General features: G+C 30.4%; 2 protein-coding genes across 5 annotated transcripts; both read left to right on the top strand.

The window, feature by feature from the left end:
• Window positions 1-25: 25 nt before the first annotated feature.
• Window positions 26-4,634, top strand: LOC123269236 (probable cyclin-dependent serine/threonine-protein kinase DDB_G0292550). 4 transcript variants are annotated; one of them, XM_044734841.1, is made up of 5 exons: window positions 26-178; window positions 1,281-1,625; window positions 1,981-2,115; window positions 2,195-2,506; window positions 2,588-4,634. In XM_044734841.1, the coding sequence occupies exons 1-5, from the start codon at window positions 142-144 to the stop codon at window positions 3,904-3,906; spliced, it is 2,148 nt and encodes a 715-aa protein (XP_044590776.1). In that variant the 5' UTR covers window positions 26-141; the 3' UTR covers window positions 3,907-4,634. The 4 variants fall into 4 exon arrangements, with proteins under 4 accessions (XP_044590776.1, XP_044590792.1, XP_044590784.1 ...); XM_044734857.1 differs by having other exon boundaries at window positions 163-178; window positions 926-1,625; XM_044734849.1 differs by lacking the exon at window positions 26-178 and adding an exon at window positions 617-738.
• A 97-nt stretch (window positions 4,635-4,731) lies between these two features.
• LOC123269199 lies at window positions 4,732-14,576 on the top strand. The gene is made up of 16 exons (XM_044734794.1): window positions 4,732-5,377; window positions 5,663-5,907; window positions 6,173-6,283; window positions 6,559-6,668; window positions 6,742-6,809; window positions 6,872-7,031; window positions 7,098-7,246; window positions 7,324-7,690; window positions 7,750-8,031; window positions 10,047-10,480; window positions 10,542-10,715; window positions 10,788-11,109; window positions 11,179-11,388; window positions 11,475-12,020; window positions 12,096-12,240; window positions 13,269-14,576. The coding sequence occupies exons 1-16, from the start codon at window positions 4,752-4,754 to the stop codon at window positions 14,093-14,095; spliced, it is 4,776 nt and encodes a 1,591-aa protein (XP_044590729.1). The 5' UTR covers window positions 4,732-4,751; the 3' UTR covers window positions 14,096-14,576.
• The last annotated feature ends 52 nt before the right edge of the window (window positions 14,577-14,628 follow it).

Below are 14,628 nucleotides of genomic sequence, written 5' to 3'. Positions count from 1 at the left end.
AAAGTACTTTTATAAGTTAAAATTAAAGCCGAATTTACATTATAAAAAAATAAAATAAAACAATGCAAAAAGTTAAAATCTTACATATCTGAATTCAATTATTCGAGTATTTGAGTACAGTGCAAAATTGCAACTACAATAATGATTATCTGCGAAGCGATACTCGAGTACTGTCAAGGTGAAAATAAGTTAAATAAATATATACTCTTTAAACAATGAAACAGTAATATATTAAATTTTAAACAATATCCAGTTACGCGGGTATTTTGATTTTTTATTGATGAAGCTATGTCGTACAGATCGGGCAAATCGGGCAGTACGACTCGTTTGCAAAAAAAAGAAAAAAAATTTTTCAAATAGATGGCGCTAACTTACAAAGTCCAAGATAAAAAAATAAAAAAATAAATTGGATATAAGGTAAAAGCCCCAATAGATGATCACGTACCAGTATATGATCACTCCATGTATTTGTATATCTATATTCACAAATATAGGTATACAAATACACGGAGTGATCATATACTGGTACATGATCATCTATTGGGGCTTTTACCTTAAATGTGTTGGATACATTCTTGTAAATAAATCAAAGTGTGTGTATATTATCACAAAAAAAATAAGAGCCTGTTATTATTATGATCTCGTGTTTATGTCACTTAACAGAAACAATTAAAAAAGATGAATTGACTGTTGTTATTAAATATACAGCTGTTCAGTATACTTTGTAAGAGCTTATGTGTAAGTGAACGTCTAACACGCTTTATCATTTGCTTAATTATTTATATTCTTTTAATCTTTTCTGGCGCTCATTTCGCGCTATTCGATTCTGAAGTTCTGAGCTGATATGACGGATAATAATAAAAAAAATTTTTTTAATAATCGTCTGTAAATATAGATTTGTTTTATTTTATTTTTTATTTTAAAGGTTAAATGGAGAGAACTGTCATTACTGAATTCGTCTTCGCATCTACATTTGTTTATGGCTTCTGGCTTGTGTCAAGATTTGTGTTGTGCGCATTATTATGAAGTGAATGTAGATAAATATACGCTATACACGTATACATACCTACATTTGTGAGCAACTGCTTATACAGAAAAAGTCATTTACCCACGTCACACTAAAAATATATCTTTCTTTATAAATTAATAATGTGTTATTGTTACGTGTTGTGATAATATCATAAGAGACGCAATTTTTATTTTTTTATTGAAATTATTTAATAATTTCTAAAAAAGTTGCTGATAAATAATATATCTTTTAATTTATTTTGAAACTATAGCTGTAAATCATCAAGATACATATAATTATTTTGGAATAAAAATGGGAAATGTAACGAGTGGTGAAAATAATGAAGATCTGGTGGACATTCTCAAAATTTTAGGGTACATTAAAACAAAAAGAGTCGAACGAATTTTTCGGACTGTTGATAGAGGTGATTATGTACTACCAAGTCACAGAAGTGAAGCTTATAAAGATTTATCCTGGAAAATGGGAAATATTCATCTATCTGCACCGTGTATATACACTAAAGTTATGGAAGGCTTATCACTGGAACCAGGATTGAGTTTTCTCAACATAGGTTCAGGAACTGGGTATTTGAGTACAATGGCAGGATTAATTCTAAGTAAATAGTAATTTATTATGATACTGAAATTAAAAGACATCTGATGATTTTTAAAATTTTTTCAAAAAATAAATTATAACAAGAAAAGTTTGTTTTAAAAATTCCATCTTTAAAAGCTCTAAAAAAGTATAAATGCAATTTTTCAAAAATAATTTTCTAGATCAAGTTTATTTTTCAACAAAAACCAAAAAGTTGTCAAACGTCTCCTAATTTCAGTGTGTTAAACTTGTTTGTATTAATAATAATAACTACTATAACTAGCTAAGAGTTGAAATGTTTTGGAAATATTTTAATAATCTTGGAATATCGTAGATACTTTTGAACTTTTTATGTGATGTAGTGATTTTTGTTACAGGTCGTAATGGTACTAATCATGGGATTGAATTGAATAGTGATTGTATGGAATATGCCTACGAAAAATTGGAAGAATTTAAACAAAAATCATTGGCTCTTGATGAGTTTGATTTTTGTGAACCTGTATTTATACAAGGTAAATATAATTGAATTAAATTGATTTAAATTTTTATTTTTTAAAAAATCTACAAGTATAATTTTGTATGCTCGTACAGGAAACTGCTTAAAATTGGAATGCACCCGAAAATACGATAGAGTATATTGCGGTGCCGCTTGTCCCGAATCTCATGAAGCATTCATTAAACAATTCGTTAAAGTTGGCGGAATTTTGGTGATGCCATACAAGGACCACTTACTCCGTATCGAAAGAGTTGATACAGATAGTTGGAAACATAGAGTCATGTTACCTGTTTTATTTGCACCTCTAATCATGCCTAAATCTAACTGTATTTATAATAATAGTAGTGATGATCATGATAACACTACTGATAAAGTCAATGATTGCCCGAATAGTTCACTTCTATTACGTAAGTATATTGATTGTTAGACAATAATCTACAAGTGTTTTTAAATAAATAAATATAAATTTTTGTTTTAATCCAATACAGCTTTTTCCGAACCTCTATCACTGCAAGAGTTGTGTCGATGTGAAATTCGATGTCAGCTTCGTAAAAATATTTGGGCTGAACACCCGGAATTGGAAGTTAACTATCCAATCACAGGACTCAATAGATCAGGACCAAATGCTTATCCTATCACCGCTCAAACTACATTGTCGAGATATGTCATGCCGTTATACGATGAATCGTCCGATAACTCTCCTTACATTACATTAAATGATGACTATGACGATGATGATGAAGATGAGGATGATGATAATGTTGATAATAACGATGATGAGGATAATCTCGATAATAATAATGATGATGATAATAATGATAACGATGTCAATAACAAAGATAGAAGTTCGAAAATTCGTTATCGCCGAAATAGAAAAACGAGATTATTTTTCTGTCTTGAACCTTCTCGCTTAGAAAATGAGCCGAATGAAGAAGAAGAAGATGAAGATGAAGGTAATAATGATGATGATAATTATGATGATGATGATGATGAAATAGGACAAGTAACTTCATTCAGGGTATTGAAAAATGTCTCACCCAAAAAAAGTATATTAAATATCTTCAACTTTGATAAGAGTACCATTAATAACGACGATAATAATAAAACCAAAGATCAAGAGTTATCGGAAAATGCTTTTCAACCGTCTACTAGTCAGTATTTATCACAGGGATGCTCAAATAATGATAATAACCAGGAAAATTTAAATGATGTTCTCCTCACATCCGCAAAGGAGTCATTAGATTCATTGTTGTGTTATTCAAACTCTCAAATAAATAGTGATAGTCAGGCTAACGAAGAAACAATGGACGTCGATAAGGAACAACAAAAATCGACTGATGAAAATTTCCAAGTTGTGGATGATACTAAATCTTCCGTACTGAACCCGTCAACGTCAACCAATAATATTAGAAATGGGATAACTAGTAATGTTGATAACAATGAAGTTAATTCGAATACATCTGGATATCAAGAAATATTGGACGCTAGTAACTGTATCGACAATAACGGCGATGATTCAATGGAATGCTTAAATTCAATGAAGTCGCGACATCAACAGAAAAATAACAAGTGGGGAATCTCCGATGATTTGAATAGTGCTGAGAGCCATCCTTCGTTATCAAAGCGGTCAAAGGTTAATGACATTGAAAATAATGATGACAATTCCCGCGAGAAACGGCCACATCCAAGAGTTTGTGGTTATAACGTTGATATCGAATCATTATCTTCTCATATGAAAACAAAAATATCTCAATTACCTTTGCCTGTATTATTAAGATTATACGTTAATTATAACCGTTCTTTATAAAACTTATATATATATGTAATGTTGTTTGTATATTAATCCAGACATTAAATATTTCGATAAATAAATTGTTAAGTAAATTCATTAATTAAGTATAGAATGAATAATATTATTGTAATTATCAACGTTATCGTAAACGTGTGATACAAAACAACGACAAAACCTAATTAAATGTAAATTTAATTTTTATAGAAAATAATATAATATCTATAAAAATTTATTAAAAATTTTAAGAAATAAATTTCCTTATTTCTTACTTGTGTAATTTAGTCCTATAATATTCTATATGTACATTGTAATTTGAGTTATATGTAAAATAGGTGTGTCTGGGTTTGCGCACAGAAACTATGTAGTAGTACGAAATTCTTATCGTCATACGCGCTTTTGCTTCAACATTGTATTTGCGCGTGTGCACCCGGTTTCACCCAACTCACGTATATTCTCTAATAAAAAAAAAAATTATTTAATAATAAAAAATGAAAAATTTATCTGGTGTATGGAATAACTCCATTACTATCACTCATTTCAAGTACTCTATAATTTTCACAACACTTGAATATGTAGATTAAGTAGTATGTATTAATATAATCCATTAGTTTGCGAATAAAATTCAGAGAAGAATCAATTACATGAGTGGCTCAATTTCAAGTACATAGCATGAGTGTTTTACATGCAAATATAATTATAGTTGTTTATTATTTATAGTAAATAAAATATATGTAAGTAAAAAATGTATTCTATTTTCAAGTTTTATTAATACATCATGGTACATATTGACAAAACCGATGTACGGAATAATGTAAGTGTTGGTGACATATCTCTTTACTACTAGCAGCGTTATATTAATTATGTTGAAAAAATCATTCTTTAAATGGAGCATTATTTATTTATTTATATTTCTACTTGCGTATTTTATTAACGTAACTGATGGAGATAGCAATGGCTACAATGAAAATAATAAACAAACTGAAAAATCAAAACCCTGCGGAGATTATTTGACGTCGTCACGAGGAATAATTAGTACACCGAATTTTCCTCGACAATTTAGTGTTCCTATAAAGTGTCGTTGGGTGATTGATGCTACAGAAATTCGAATGTCCAGCACCAATAGTGACAACACAACTATTGTGGTCTATCTTACTCAACTCTACGTATACAAAGGTCTTAGATTCACGGAGTATGCCTACTATGATTCTCCAGAAAGTACTAACTTTGGTGCGATTATTTTAAAAGACGTAACAGAAGGTAATGTTTTTGACAATATAACACTGGAAACAAACAGACCTTTTCTTGTTATCGAATTCGAGCTTGAAAGACTCGAAGGCAACCACATCCGAGTTCTCCATGATTTGCTGGATGTGTATGGATTTAATATAACATATGAGATAACTTCTCCTGAAGAAATAAATACTGATTCTTGTTCCGTTAAAAATTGTTCTTTTGCTGGTAATTGCATTGTTGACACCAGTTTCAGGTATGTAACCTGTAAATAATAAATATTTTATATATTTTAAATTGATGATAAAATTTATGACACTGAAATTAGCAGACTTTTTGACAATTTTTTTATTTTTCTTTAACAATAAATTAAGTCTAGAAAATTATATTTAAAAAGTTGCATTTATAATTTTTTCGAGTTTCTAAAGCTGTAATTTTTTAATAAATTTTTGTTGCTATAATTTATTTGTTAAAAAAATTCTAAAAATGATTCGATGTCTCTAAATTTCAGTATCATTTAAATTTAATTTAATTTTTGCAGTGAATTCAAGTGTCTCTGCTTCAATGAATTCAGCGGAAAAGGTTGTTCGAACGGACCTCTCTGTAATAGTGACAACAATATAAATGTCAATCATCGAAACTCGATTTGCCATAATGGAGGAACTTGCAGTCATATAGGTGCTGAATTTGTAAAATGTCATTGTAGATCCGGCTACACCGGTAATTATTGCGAAATACCGATTATTGCTGACACGTCAGAAATGATAGTAACGAATCCAAATCAAGGTATTTTTCTCCTGATTTATTAATTAACTTAAAGTTGTTAAATTTTAAGACATTAAAGTTAGAAGTCACTTCATTTTTTTTGACAAACAAATTTGTTCCGAAAAATTATTTTAAAAAATTGCAAATTTAATTTTTTTTTATTTTTACATGTCATTTTTTTTTTTTCATTTTTTTTTTTACGATGAATTATTTGTTACAAAAATTCTCATAATTATCAAATATCTGCTAGATTAATTGTCATTTAAATTTTGTATTATATTAATAGAATGTCAAGAAGGCACTTCTTGGTGTATTTTGCAATGTCCGTACTATGAAAATGATCATGACAACCGACCCTGTAATCATTGTAAGCGACAATTAATTTCTAATTATTATAGTAAGTTGAAATTTTACGTATCATTAAATAAATAGTACTGAAATCAGCAGACATCTAACAATTTTTATTGATTTTTATGACAAATTAAAAAAAAATATATTCTTAAAAAATTTGCACTTGCAATTTTTTTTATTTTCTAAATGTAAAATTTTTTTATCAAAACTTTTTCATAACAATTAAGTTGTTATAAAAATTCAAAAACTTGACAGATGTTTGTTTATTTCAGTATCATTGAAATAATTATTATTTTTTAAAAACTGTTTTCATTCAAATAGATCGTGCAAGATTTGAATTCCAAATAAAATTATTAAACACTTCTTCACTTCGAGGAAATTTCCCATCTTCTTCACAAGTCAACACTCTAGAGCTTTTCTTGAAGAAACAAGTAAAAACACACATACTCCAATTTATTATTAATAAGAATAATATATCAGTAATAAAATTTTTCATTTCAACAGCTTACCAAGTATTTAAAAAATAACATTGACATAACAATCATGGAAGATTTGAAAATTAAAAATATAACGTAAGTACACTAATAGTTGACTCTGGTAAGTAATAATTGTTAAATTAATAAATTTTTTGTAGACCATCAGGCGAAGTAATACTTAGCTTCTTTGGACTTTCAACGGAGAGTGATAAAATCCGAGATGCTCTAAATCGTCTCGTTCAGCGGAGACGTCTCAATGACTTGATTTTAGAATCCACACACCTGACCTTTCAGCAAAAGCCGTCTCTGCGAATAAAGGTTTAAGATTTTTAATTTTCATTGCACTTATTTATGTATTTATGTATTAAATAATTTAATAATTAGTTGCTAGAAATAATGAACAATCCAAAAAATGTCAATCATGTACGCTTAGGAGACGAGTTATATTTGAGATGCGTTGTACAAGGAAGTTCTGCAATGAAGTATTTCTGGTATAAAGACGAGATGTTGGTCAACACCAGCAAATCCGTCAGGTAAGGATTTTTTTTTAATTATCTAAAAAAAAATTTGTATGTTATCAATTATCATCAATTTCTACGTATAATTAAAGGGGAATCGAGCTTCAGAAAGAACTTATTGATGATGCATACATAATAACTTTATTAATAACCAAAACAACTCTTTTGGATGCTGGATATTACACCTGTCAAGCTATTGACGGAGAAATACAACAGTGTAAAAGTATTTACATAAGCGTGAAAGATGAACCACCTAATGTGAAAATTCTTCCAATGAGCGCTACTATAGAAAAAGGTAACAACATACAACTTATGTGCATAACGGCTCCCAACAAAGAAAGCTTGGAAATAGGCTTTGGTTGGACTAAAAATCGCGCATTACTTAAACTTGAACCGGGGCATCAAGTGTGGGAAGACCTCTATCCAGCTGGAAGTATTCTAAAAATTATGAACGCTCAGGTAAAAAGGCGATTTTAAAAAATGATGCTTGAATTATTTGAATAATTAGTGATTTTCAGAAATCAGCAATATACACGTGCAATGTCGCTCATCGCTCAATGTCTGTAAGGATAGACGTAATTAATCGGACACTTGTTCCAATTTGTACAAAAGAAACTGCTTGGGGAATGCGATGGCTAGACACTGGGCCTGGCTCAGCAGCTCTTTTAGAGTGTCCTAGACACTTTATAGGTGAAAAAGTATCGAGATTATGTGCAATGAAGGATGCTACCACGCCGATGTGGCAAACTCCGGATTTTTCTCAATGCTTGTATCAACCCCTTATATATCCATACAATCAGGTTGGTTTTCTTCAATTAATTTAAAAGAATAAATCAAGTTACTAATTCCAAAAGAGCGTATAAAAAAATTTTTTTTCTCCATTCAACTCGAGAATGTAAAAAAAGTTAAAATCTGGTTAAAATACGCCAAAAAAATTTTTTTTTTTTATTTACGCCCTTTTGTTTTTAAGAAAAAAAAATTTTTAAAACCAAAAGGGTGTATATGAAAAAATAGTCAAAATAGCTTCTAAGGAAGCTCAAAATGTCGAGATTTTATACAAAATTAATTTTTGGAAGTCGGACTGAATTTTTTTTCAAATTTTTCGTATTTTGTGGAAATTCATTGAAAAATTTTCAACTTCACGTTAAAAAAAGGAAAACTTTAAAATTTCGGCTGTGATAGTGTTTTCAGTTAAATTTCAAAAAATCAATTTTTTATAAGATCTCGACATTTTGAGGTCCTTAGAATTTATTTTGACTGTTTTTCCATATACACCCTTTTGGTTTTTAAAATTTTTTTTCCTACAACCAAAAGAGCTTATGTCAAAAGAAGAAATTTTTTTTTTACGTTTTTTAACCAGTTTTTGATTTTTTTTACATTTCCAAGTTGATTGAAGAGAAAAAAAAGACCATTTGGCACCCGAAATGGAAATAGATTTCATAGTAAATCCAACAACCACTAAAATAATCATTTCAAAAACGAATGCAAGAGTAAAATTCTATTAAATAAACAGGGAAAGCAATTTTTGGCCTAGACTGATGATTAGGTATGCAAATTAAAGATTATTTGATAAGCTTTCAGATGCAACTTACAAAAATTTTACAAGTTATTGTATTCGATAGTTATTTCGCAGTAAAGAAACAGTAAAAGTGCCAATTTTTGAGGATTTTGAAGAATTGAAATTTCTGTCATTCCTAAACTTTAATTAAAAAAAATATATAAGTATGCAAATTAAAGCTCACTTAATAAGCTTTCAGATGCAATTTACAGAAATTTGACAATCGACCTCGGAAATAATAATAATAGCCTTCACTTACTATTTCGAATCTTGACTCCAACGATGAGATATGCTTTGATTGTTTTGGCTTCCGCTGCTTGACTTTCTTCCTTCTGCTGGACTGGAGGTTGAAGATTGAATGAAATCCTATAGTTTATAAATGATGAACACTTCAGTTCGGATTTTTATATATATATTCAATTTAAAGGCCCTATGGGACAAACACGTCTTAATTTACACTTATCACTTATTAACTTAAAATAATAGTTTTAATGAGTTCGAGACCGGAGTAACGACTCCGGCAAACAAAAGTTCGCCGTTAATATTACACAAATAACAATTGAATTTTGAATGGGACCAGGTCACCGGAACTGCGGGACTCTCGATTATCGTGGCTCGAAGAATCACTATCACAGAACTCGGAAATACTGATAAGGAACTCGAAATTGAATGAAAAGGGAAAGGTACTAATTAATTTAATAATTGAAGTCCACCTACACGTAACGGGATGTATGACTCACCCGGGCTCTAAGGCAGAACTGTTACTTTGTAAGTGAGCTCACGATTTATGGTGTTCGCGATTTTTATCACCTCGGTTACAGTCTTCAAGAGGGGCTACTAATTAAACAATTGGTTCTTTTTAATGAGATGACAATGCGCGGTAATGTGTATTCTTCTGCCATGAGTGAGCCGTCGCGCAGTCCAGATCGCTCTTCCCTAAATATGCAAGCGCTGCACTTTTCGGCGGGAATGGGAGGCCTTGTATGATAATATACGGTATAGTTGATATAACAGGATCATATGCATTCTCTGAATCCGCTTGACGAGCTGAGTCGACATATAGCAAGATTTTTCAAGGTTTCGTCATGAGTACCAATGCAGTAGTTAGATTTCTATGAAATCTTTTAAAAATTGTTTTATACGCTCTTTTGGTGTTGCAGGGCCAAAAGGCCATATTTTGAGATATGCCCTTTTGGCATTAGTAACGCGAAATGTTTCACTATCAATTTAAAATATTATTTTACTTTTTATTCGTAGTTTCGCAGTTTAACTTTGGGTTATCAAAATACTAGTACTCATAATACTATTATCAGCATATGGAAAATTTTTAATTCACGGGAGCTGGCTTTGTATCCTGGAGAGGGTGATGGCATTGTAAATATTCTGGCTGAAATCGAGCATTACTCTATGAATAAGAAGCAAATCACAAATATGCATGAATCAGCAGAGACATTTATGCACATAATAAACCGAATACTTGTTAATGAAAATTCTATTCTTCGTCGCCAATTACTGATGCAGCAACTTATTCAGCGCAATGTACAAAATTGGGCAAAGAAAACAACACAGCCAACACATTTAGCTTTATCTTCAATGGTGATAGACATTCAGCCGTTCTACGTCGTTACCGTTCTTTCAACTTTAATAATAGAAACAAAGTTCCTCTTACAAATTCCTACAGAAGACTATACGTAAGAATTATACGTAAAAAAATACATCCACTTACATTTTTATATAAAAGTTTTCTTTTAGATATCCATATTGGTACAATGATAAAGTAGAAATTAGAATAATAAAACAAAGCCGAGGAAGACGAAGTGAGGAGTCTAAATTATTCACCAATCAAACATCTCTACTAAATGGAGCAGTTATTCTTTACAGAAATATTACTAGTTTTTTACCAAATGCATTCGTTAAAGAATTAGAGTAAGTATATAGCAGACACTTTTTATTCACGGATAAATTAATTAACAAATTTACAATATAATTTTTATTTAGGGATGGTACTGATCTCGAGTATCATTTTAATTCGCGAGTTATAAGTGTTACAATTGTCGGACAAGAATCATCAAACAAAAAACAAAATATTGATATATCAACATCTAAAGTAGAGATTGTCCTTACACTGGGGCATTTGCAACAAAACCAATCACTATTAAAGCGATGGAACGTATCTTGTGGCGTTGAAGACTTATCAACTGGTTCTTGGGATCTAGATTCTTGCATTACTCTGATAGCTAGCAATGATCAGGCTGAAACTCAGTGCATATGTTCAAATCCAGGAACATTTGCAGTTTTTCTTACAACACGTGCTGTCAAAGTACGCAGTATTTATTTACACATTTAATGATCAGCTCTTAATTATATTATTTTCAAATATATGTTACAGGTAGTTGATGCAAAAAGTAAACCGTCGACGTTCATAGTATTGTTGGGATGCAGCAGTTGTTTACTTCAGTGCACTATGTCTTCAATTATTTTAAGCGTTATACTTTGGAAACGGCCTACATGGTTGAATTTTCTGAAATTACAAACTTCGAGCGCCCTTATTGGTGCAATGTCTATCTTTGTATATGCAACTTGCAATACTGTACCAGAAGTAAGCAAAATAATTATAAATTATATAATACTATGTCACTTTTGAATAAATGCGTATAGATTACTGTACTTGAAATTATTTTTTAGATAGAATTTGCAAGAACTGCTGTGACTTTAGAAGCCTTTTTACTGATAGGAATGGCTGCTCCGATATCACAAGCTTTGATTGTCTATGCTGATATTACGTATAACCGTCGTCGACAATTAAGCCGACATTTTCAACCGACAGTTATTGGAGTTATCACGGGTTTACCTATTTTGTGTATTTTGACCACGGAGCTGACTCACAATACTAGCACAGGCAGACGACATGAATCGTGGTGGTTGATTTTTGGTGGTGGAGTGTATAGTATTTTTGTTAGTTGTGTTGCAACAATGCTTCTGATATTCATGTTACTTTACACCGGAGTTTTACATCGTGCTCACGTGTTGACTGAAAATGTGGAAAATGTCAGTGGTGGCGGTGGAATTGTCGTCATGAAAAATAAATTTCTTCAACAGAGAGTCAGGATAATTCATCACGCTGCAATAATAATATGTAATCTTATTCTTGTGGAAGTAGCTTCTATGTTTTACATCAATTACACAACTGAATTTTATCATTATCTTTTCGCATCTGTATCAGCGTTTTTTGTAAGTTTTTTTTTTTTTGTAGTGCAGATATTATAATCAATTGAATTATTATTAAAGGGTTATTTATTTTAACAGGGTTTTGGAATGTTAATTTTGAATATCGGAAGTTCAGAGGTTGAATTGCTGGCTCCAATTTTCCAACAAGTTATATGTCGGAAAAATGATGAAAAAGAAATGACAACTACTACAACGATGATAACTTTTTCAGATACTGTCAAAGGTATATCGCGTGCCAAAAGTTAAAAGGGCACATATTTTTTTTTTAATCGCCAATTGACTAGTAGACATATTCTACGCATAAAAATCAAACATTAGTTTCCCAAAGCTAAAAAAGCCTATGTCTTTAATTATATACCCTTTTGGCTTTGGGAACTTGAAAATTTTATGACCTGAAGCTAAAACGGCTTATAAATTTTTTTTCTGAACAATTTATTAAAATGCTTGTCTAAAGTATAAAAATTAAATAAAAAATGATACTGTCAAAGGGGCGTATTCTAACTATACGCTTTTTCAAAATTAAAAAAAAAAAAATTACAAAATAAGGTAAAAGCCCCAATAGATGATCACTCCATGTATTTGTATATCTATATTCACAAATATAGGTATACAAATGCATGGAGTGATCATATACTGGTACTTGATCATCTATTGGGGCTTTTACCTTATATAAAGATCAAAAAATGAATTTTTTTTAATTAAAAAAAAAAATATTCTAATTTATGGCTTACCTATAATCCAAGACAATAATTAAAGAAAAAATCATCAAATTACAGTTTTTTATGATTTTTGTAAAAAAAAATTTTTTTAATGAAAATTTGATATTTTTATTTTTTTTAATATTTAATTTTAAATGAATTTTGATAAAAAAAAACATATGTGGTAGGTCAGAAAAATTTTAGTCATTTGAATTTTATATTCAGAAACTGAGTAACTGCAAAAATAAATAATTGTTTTCATTTTACTCTTTTTTATAATAAATGAGCTTTATATACTAGAGGTTGTTTTGGATTTAACTTGTGAAACTATTTGTCAACATTTTGTAATAAAAATTAAATCCTTTTATATGCTCTTTTGGCTTTAGAATGCTCGATTTTTTTTTTCAACAGATCTTTGTTTTGAACGATTTAAAAAAAAATTTTTTTGTGTGCAATGCGCCCTTTTATCTTTTCACACGCAATATTTGTAATGATTTATCAATTGAAATGATTTTTGCCATTGAATTATTAACAAACAGTTTATTATTTTTAGTTCATACTAAAATTCCGGTCGAAAGTGCTGAAAGTATTCCGGTAGCGTCAGTTTCTACTGGAGCAGGTGTCTTTCGTTTACCACCAACAACATACATGAGAACACGAGGAGTAGTAACTGCTGGCAATGTACAACATGCAAATGAAATGAATGATGAACAATTCTCCAACAATCTTGGACATCCGGCATCATCAACAATTCGCCGTGATATCTTTCTTCCTGAAATTCGAGTAAATTATTCGGATAACATAAACCTTGAAACTTACAGTACGAGCCCTCGTAAATATCAAGAATCTCTCACAAATACATTTCATAGTATTCCATCGTCAATGCCGCCGCCACCGCCAGAATTTTATCATACTGATTCATCATACAACCGGGAAAATGATAATAGTACAAGTTTTAGCGGTGATCAATTAGTTACTGCAGGCGATAGTATTGATCGCCGTCGAAGTAACCCTCAGCAAGCCGATCGCTCGTCAGAGTGCATAGCCAAAGTTTTGTGCAATGCGGATATCGAGTCGAGAATAAACATGACAATGATGATGCCAGATGTTACGTTAGCGGCTGCAACAACAGCAACATCGTCTTCCGTCGACAACTTAGTTGAAGAAAAATGTGTAGATGAATATACCGTAAATGTTCCTGACATAGCCAGCACTAGTGAACAGCAACAACAAAAACGTATACGATCCACCAGTATTATAGAAGAAGAAAACCCGGAGATAACAATTACCGATTGTGATAACACCGCATCAAACACTATTACAGGAGTAGGTATGCTTGATCGGATATCACACGATCTGGATTACTTATTGAATCGATGAGTTCAAACTATCAATGATTTATTTATTTCAAATCTTAAGCAATTTTATATATAAATATATATACTTAAAATTTGAGAGTCGTGTATGAATGAGTGTGAAAACTTCAATTTTTTAAATTACATTTTTCCAATTAATGCAAGAAAAATAAGTCTTTCATAGCCAATAGATTGCACCATAATAAAATAATGTCGTCCACAATATGCTGTGATTGGTTTATATTTAGTTGATAAATTTAATAATTTTTTCGTGTGACGAAAATAAATAAATAGTTATGTATATCTGTAACTAATTTATTCTAGTGTCTTTTTCAAGTACTAGAAAACAAATAAAATAAAACGTTATTTTCTTGCATTTGATGCTAAATTAAAAACATACTATTAGGTAATAACATCAAAAAGTAGTTCTTTAACATTACATCGCATATATATGTACTATTTTACAATTATTTCTAATAGTCAATAAAAAATAAATCAATTATAAATTCTTTTTTTTTATTACTATAATTGTCTCGGATTCTCCTCAACAGTTTGACA

Source organism: Cotesia glomerata, linkage group LG1, assembly GCF_020080835.1.
Source record: "Cotesia glomerata isolate CgM1 linkage group LG1, MPM_Cglom_v2.3, whole genome shotgun sequence".
Taxonomy (NCBI): Eukaryota; Metazoa; Arthropoda; class Insecta; order Hymenoptera; family Braconidae; genus Cotesia; species Cotesia glomerata.
This window is presented reverse-complemented; position numbering and strand designations above follow the sequence as displayed.

Bases quoted from the DNA above. Each gene is read 5' to 3' on its own strand.
- LOC123269199 (XM_044734794.1), top strand. From the start codon at position 4,752: ATGTTGAAAAAATCATTCTTTAAATGGAGCATTATTTATTTATTTATA. The intron at 11,110-11,178 runs GTACGCAGTATT...TATATGTTACAG, and splicing joins TTACAACACGTGCTGTCAAA to GTAGTTGATGCAAAAAGTAA. The intron at 12,021-12,095 runs GTAAGTTTTTTT...TTATTTTAACAG, and splicing joins CATCTGTATCAGCGTTTTTT to GGTTTTGGAATGTTAATTTT.
- LOC123269236 (XM_044734841.1), top strand. From the start codon at position 142: ATGATTATCTGCGAAGCGATACTCGAGTACTGTCAAG. The intron at 1,626-1,980 runs GTAAATAGTAAT...TTTTTGTTACAG, and splicing joins AATGGCAGGATTAATTCTAA to GTCGTAATGGTACTAATCAT. The intron at 2,116-2,194 runs GTAAATATAATT...ATGCTCGTACAG, and splicing joins TGAACCTGTATTTATACAAG to GAAACTGCTTAAAATTGGAA.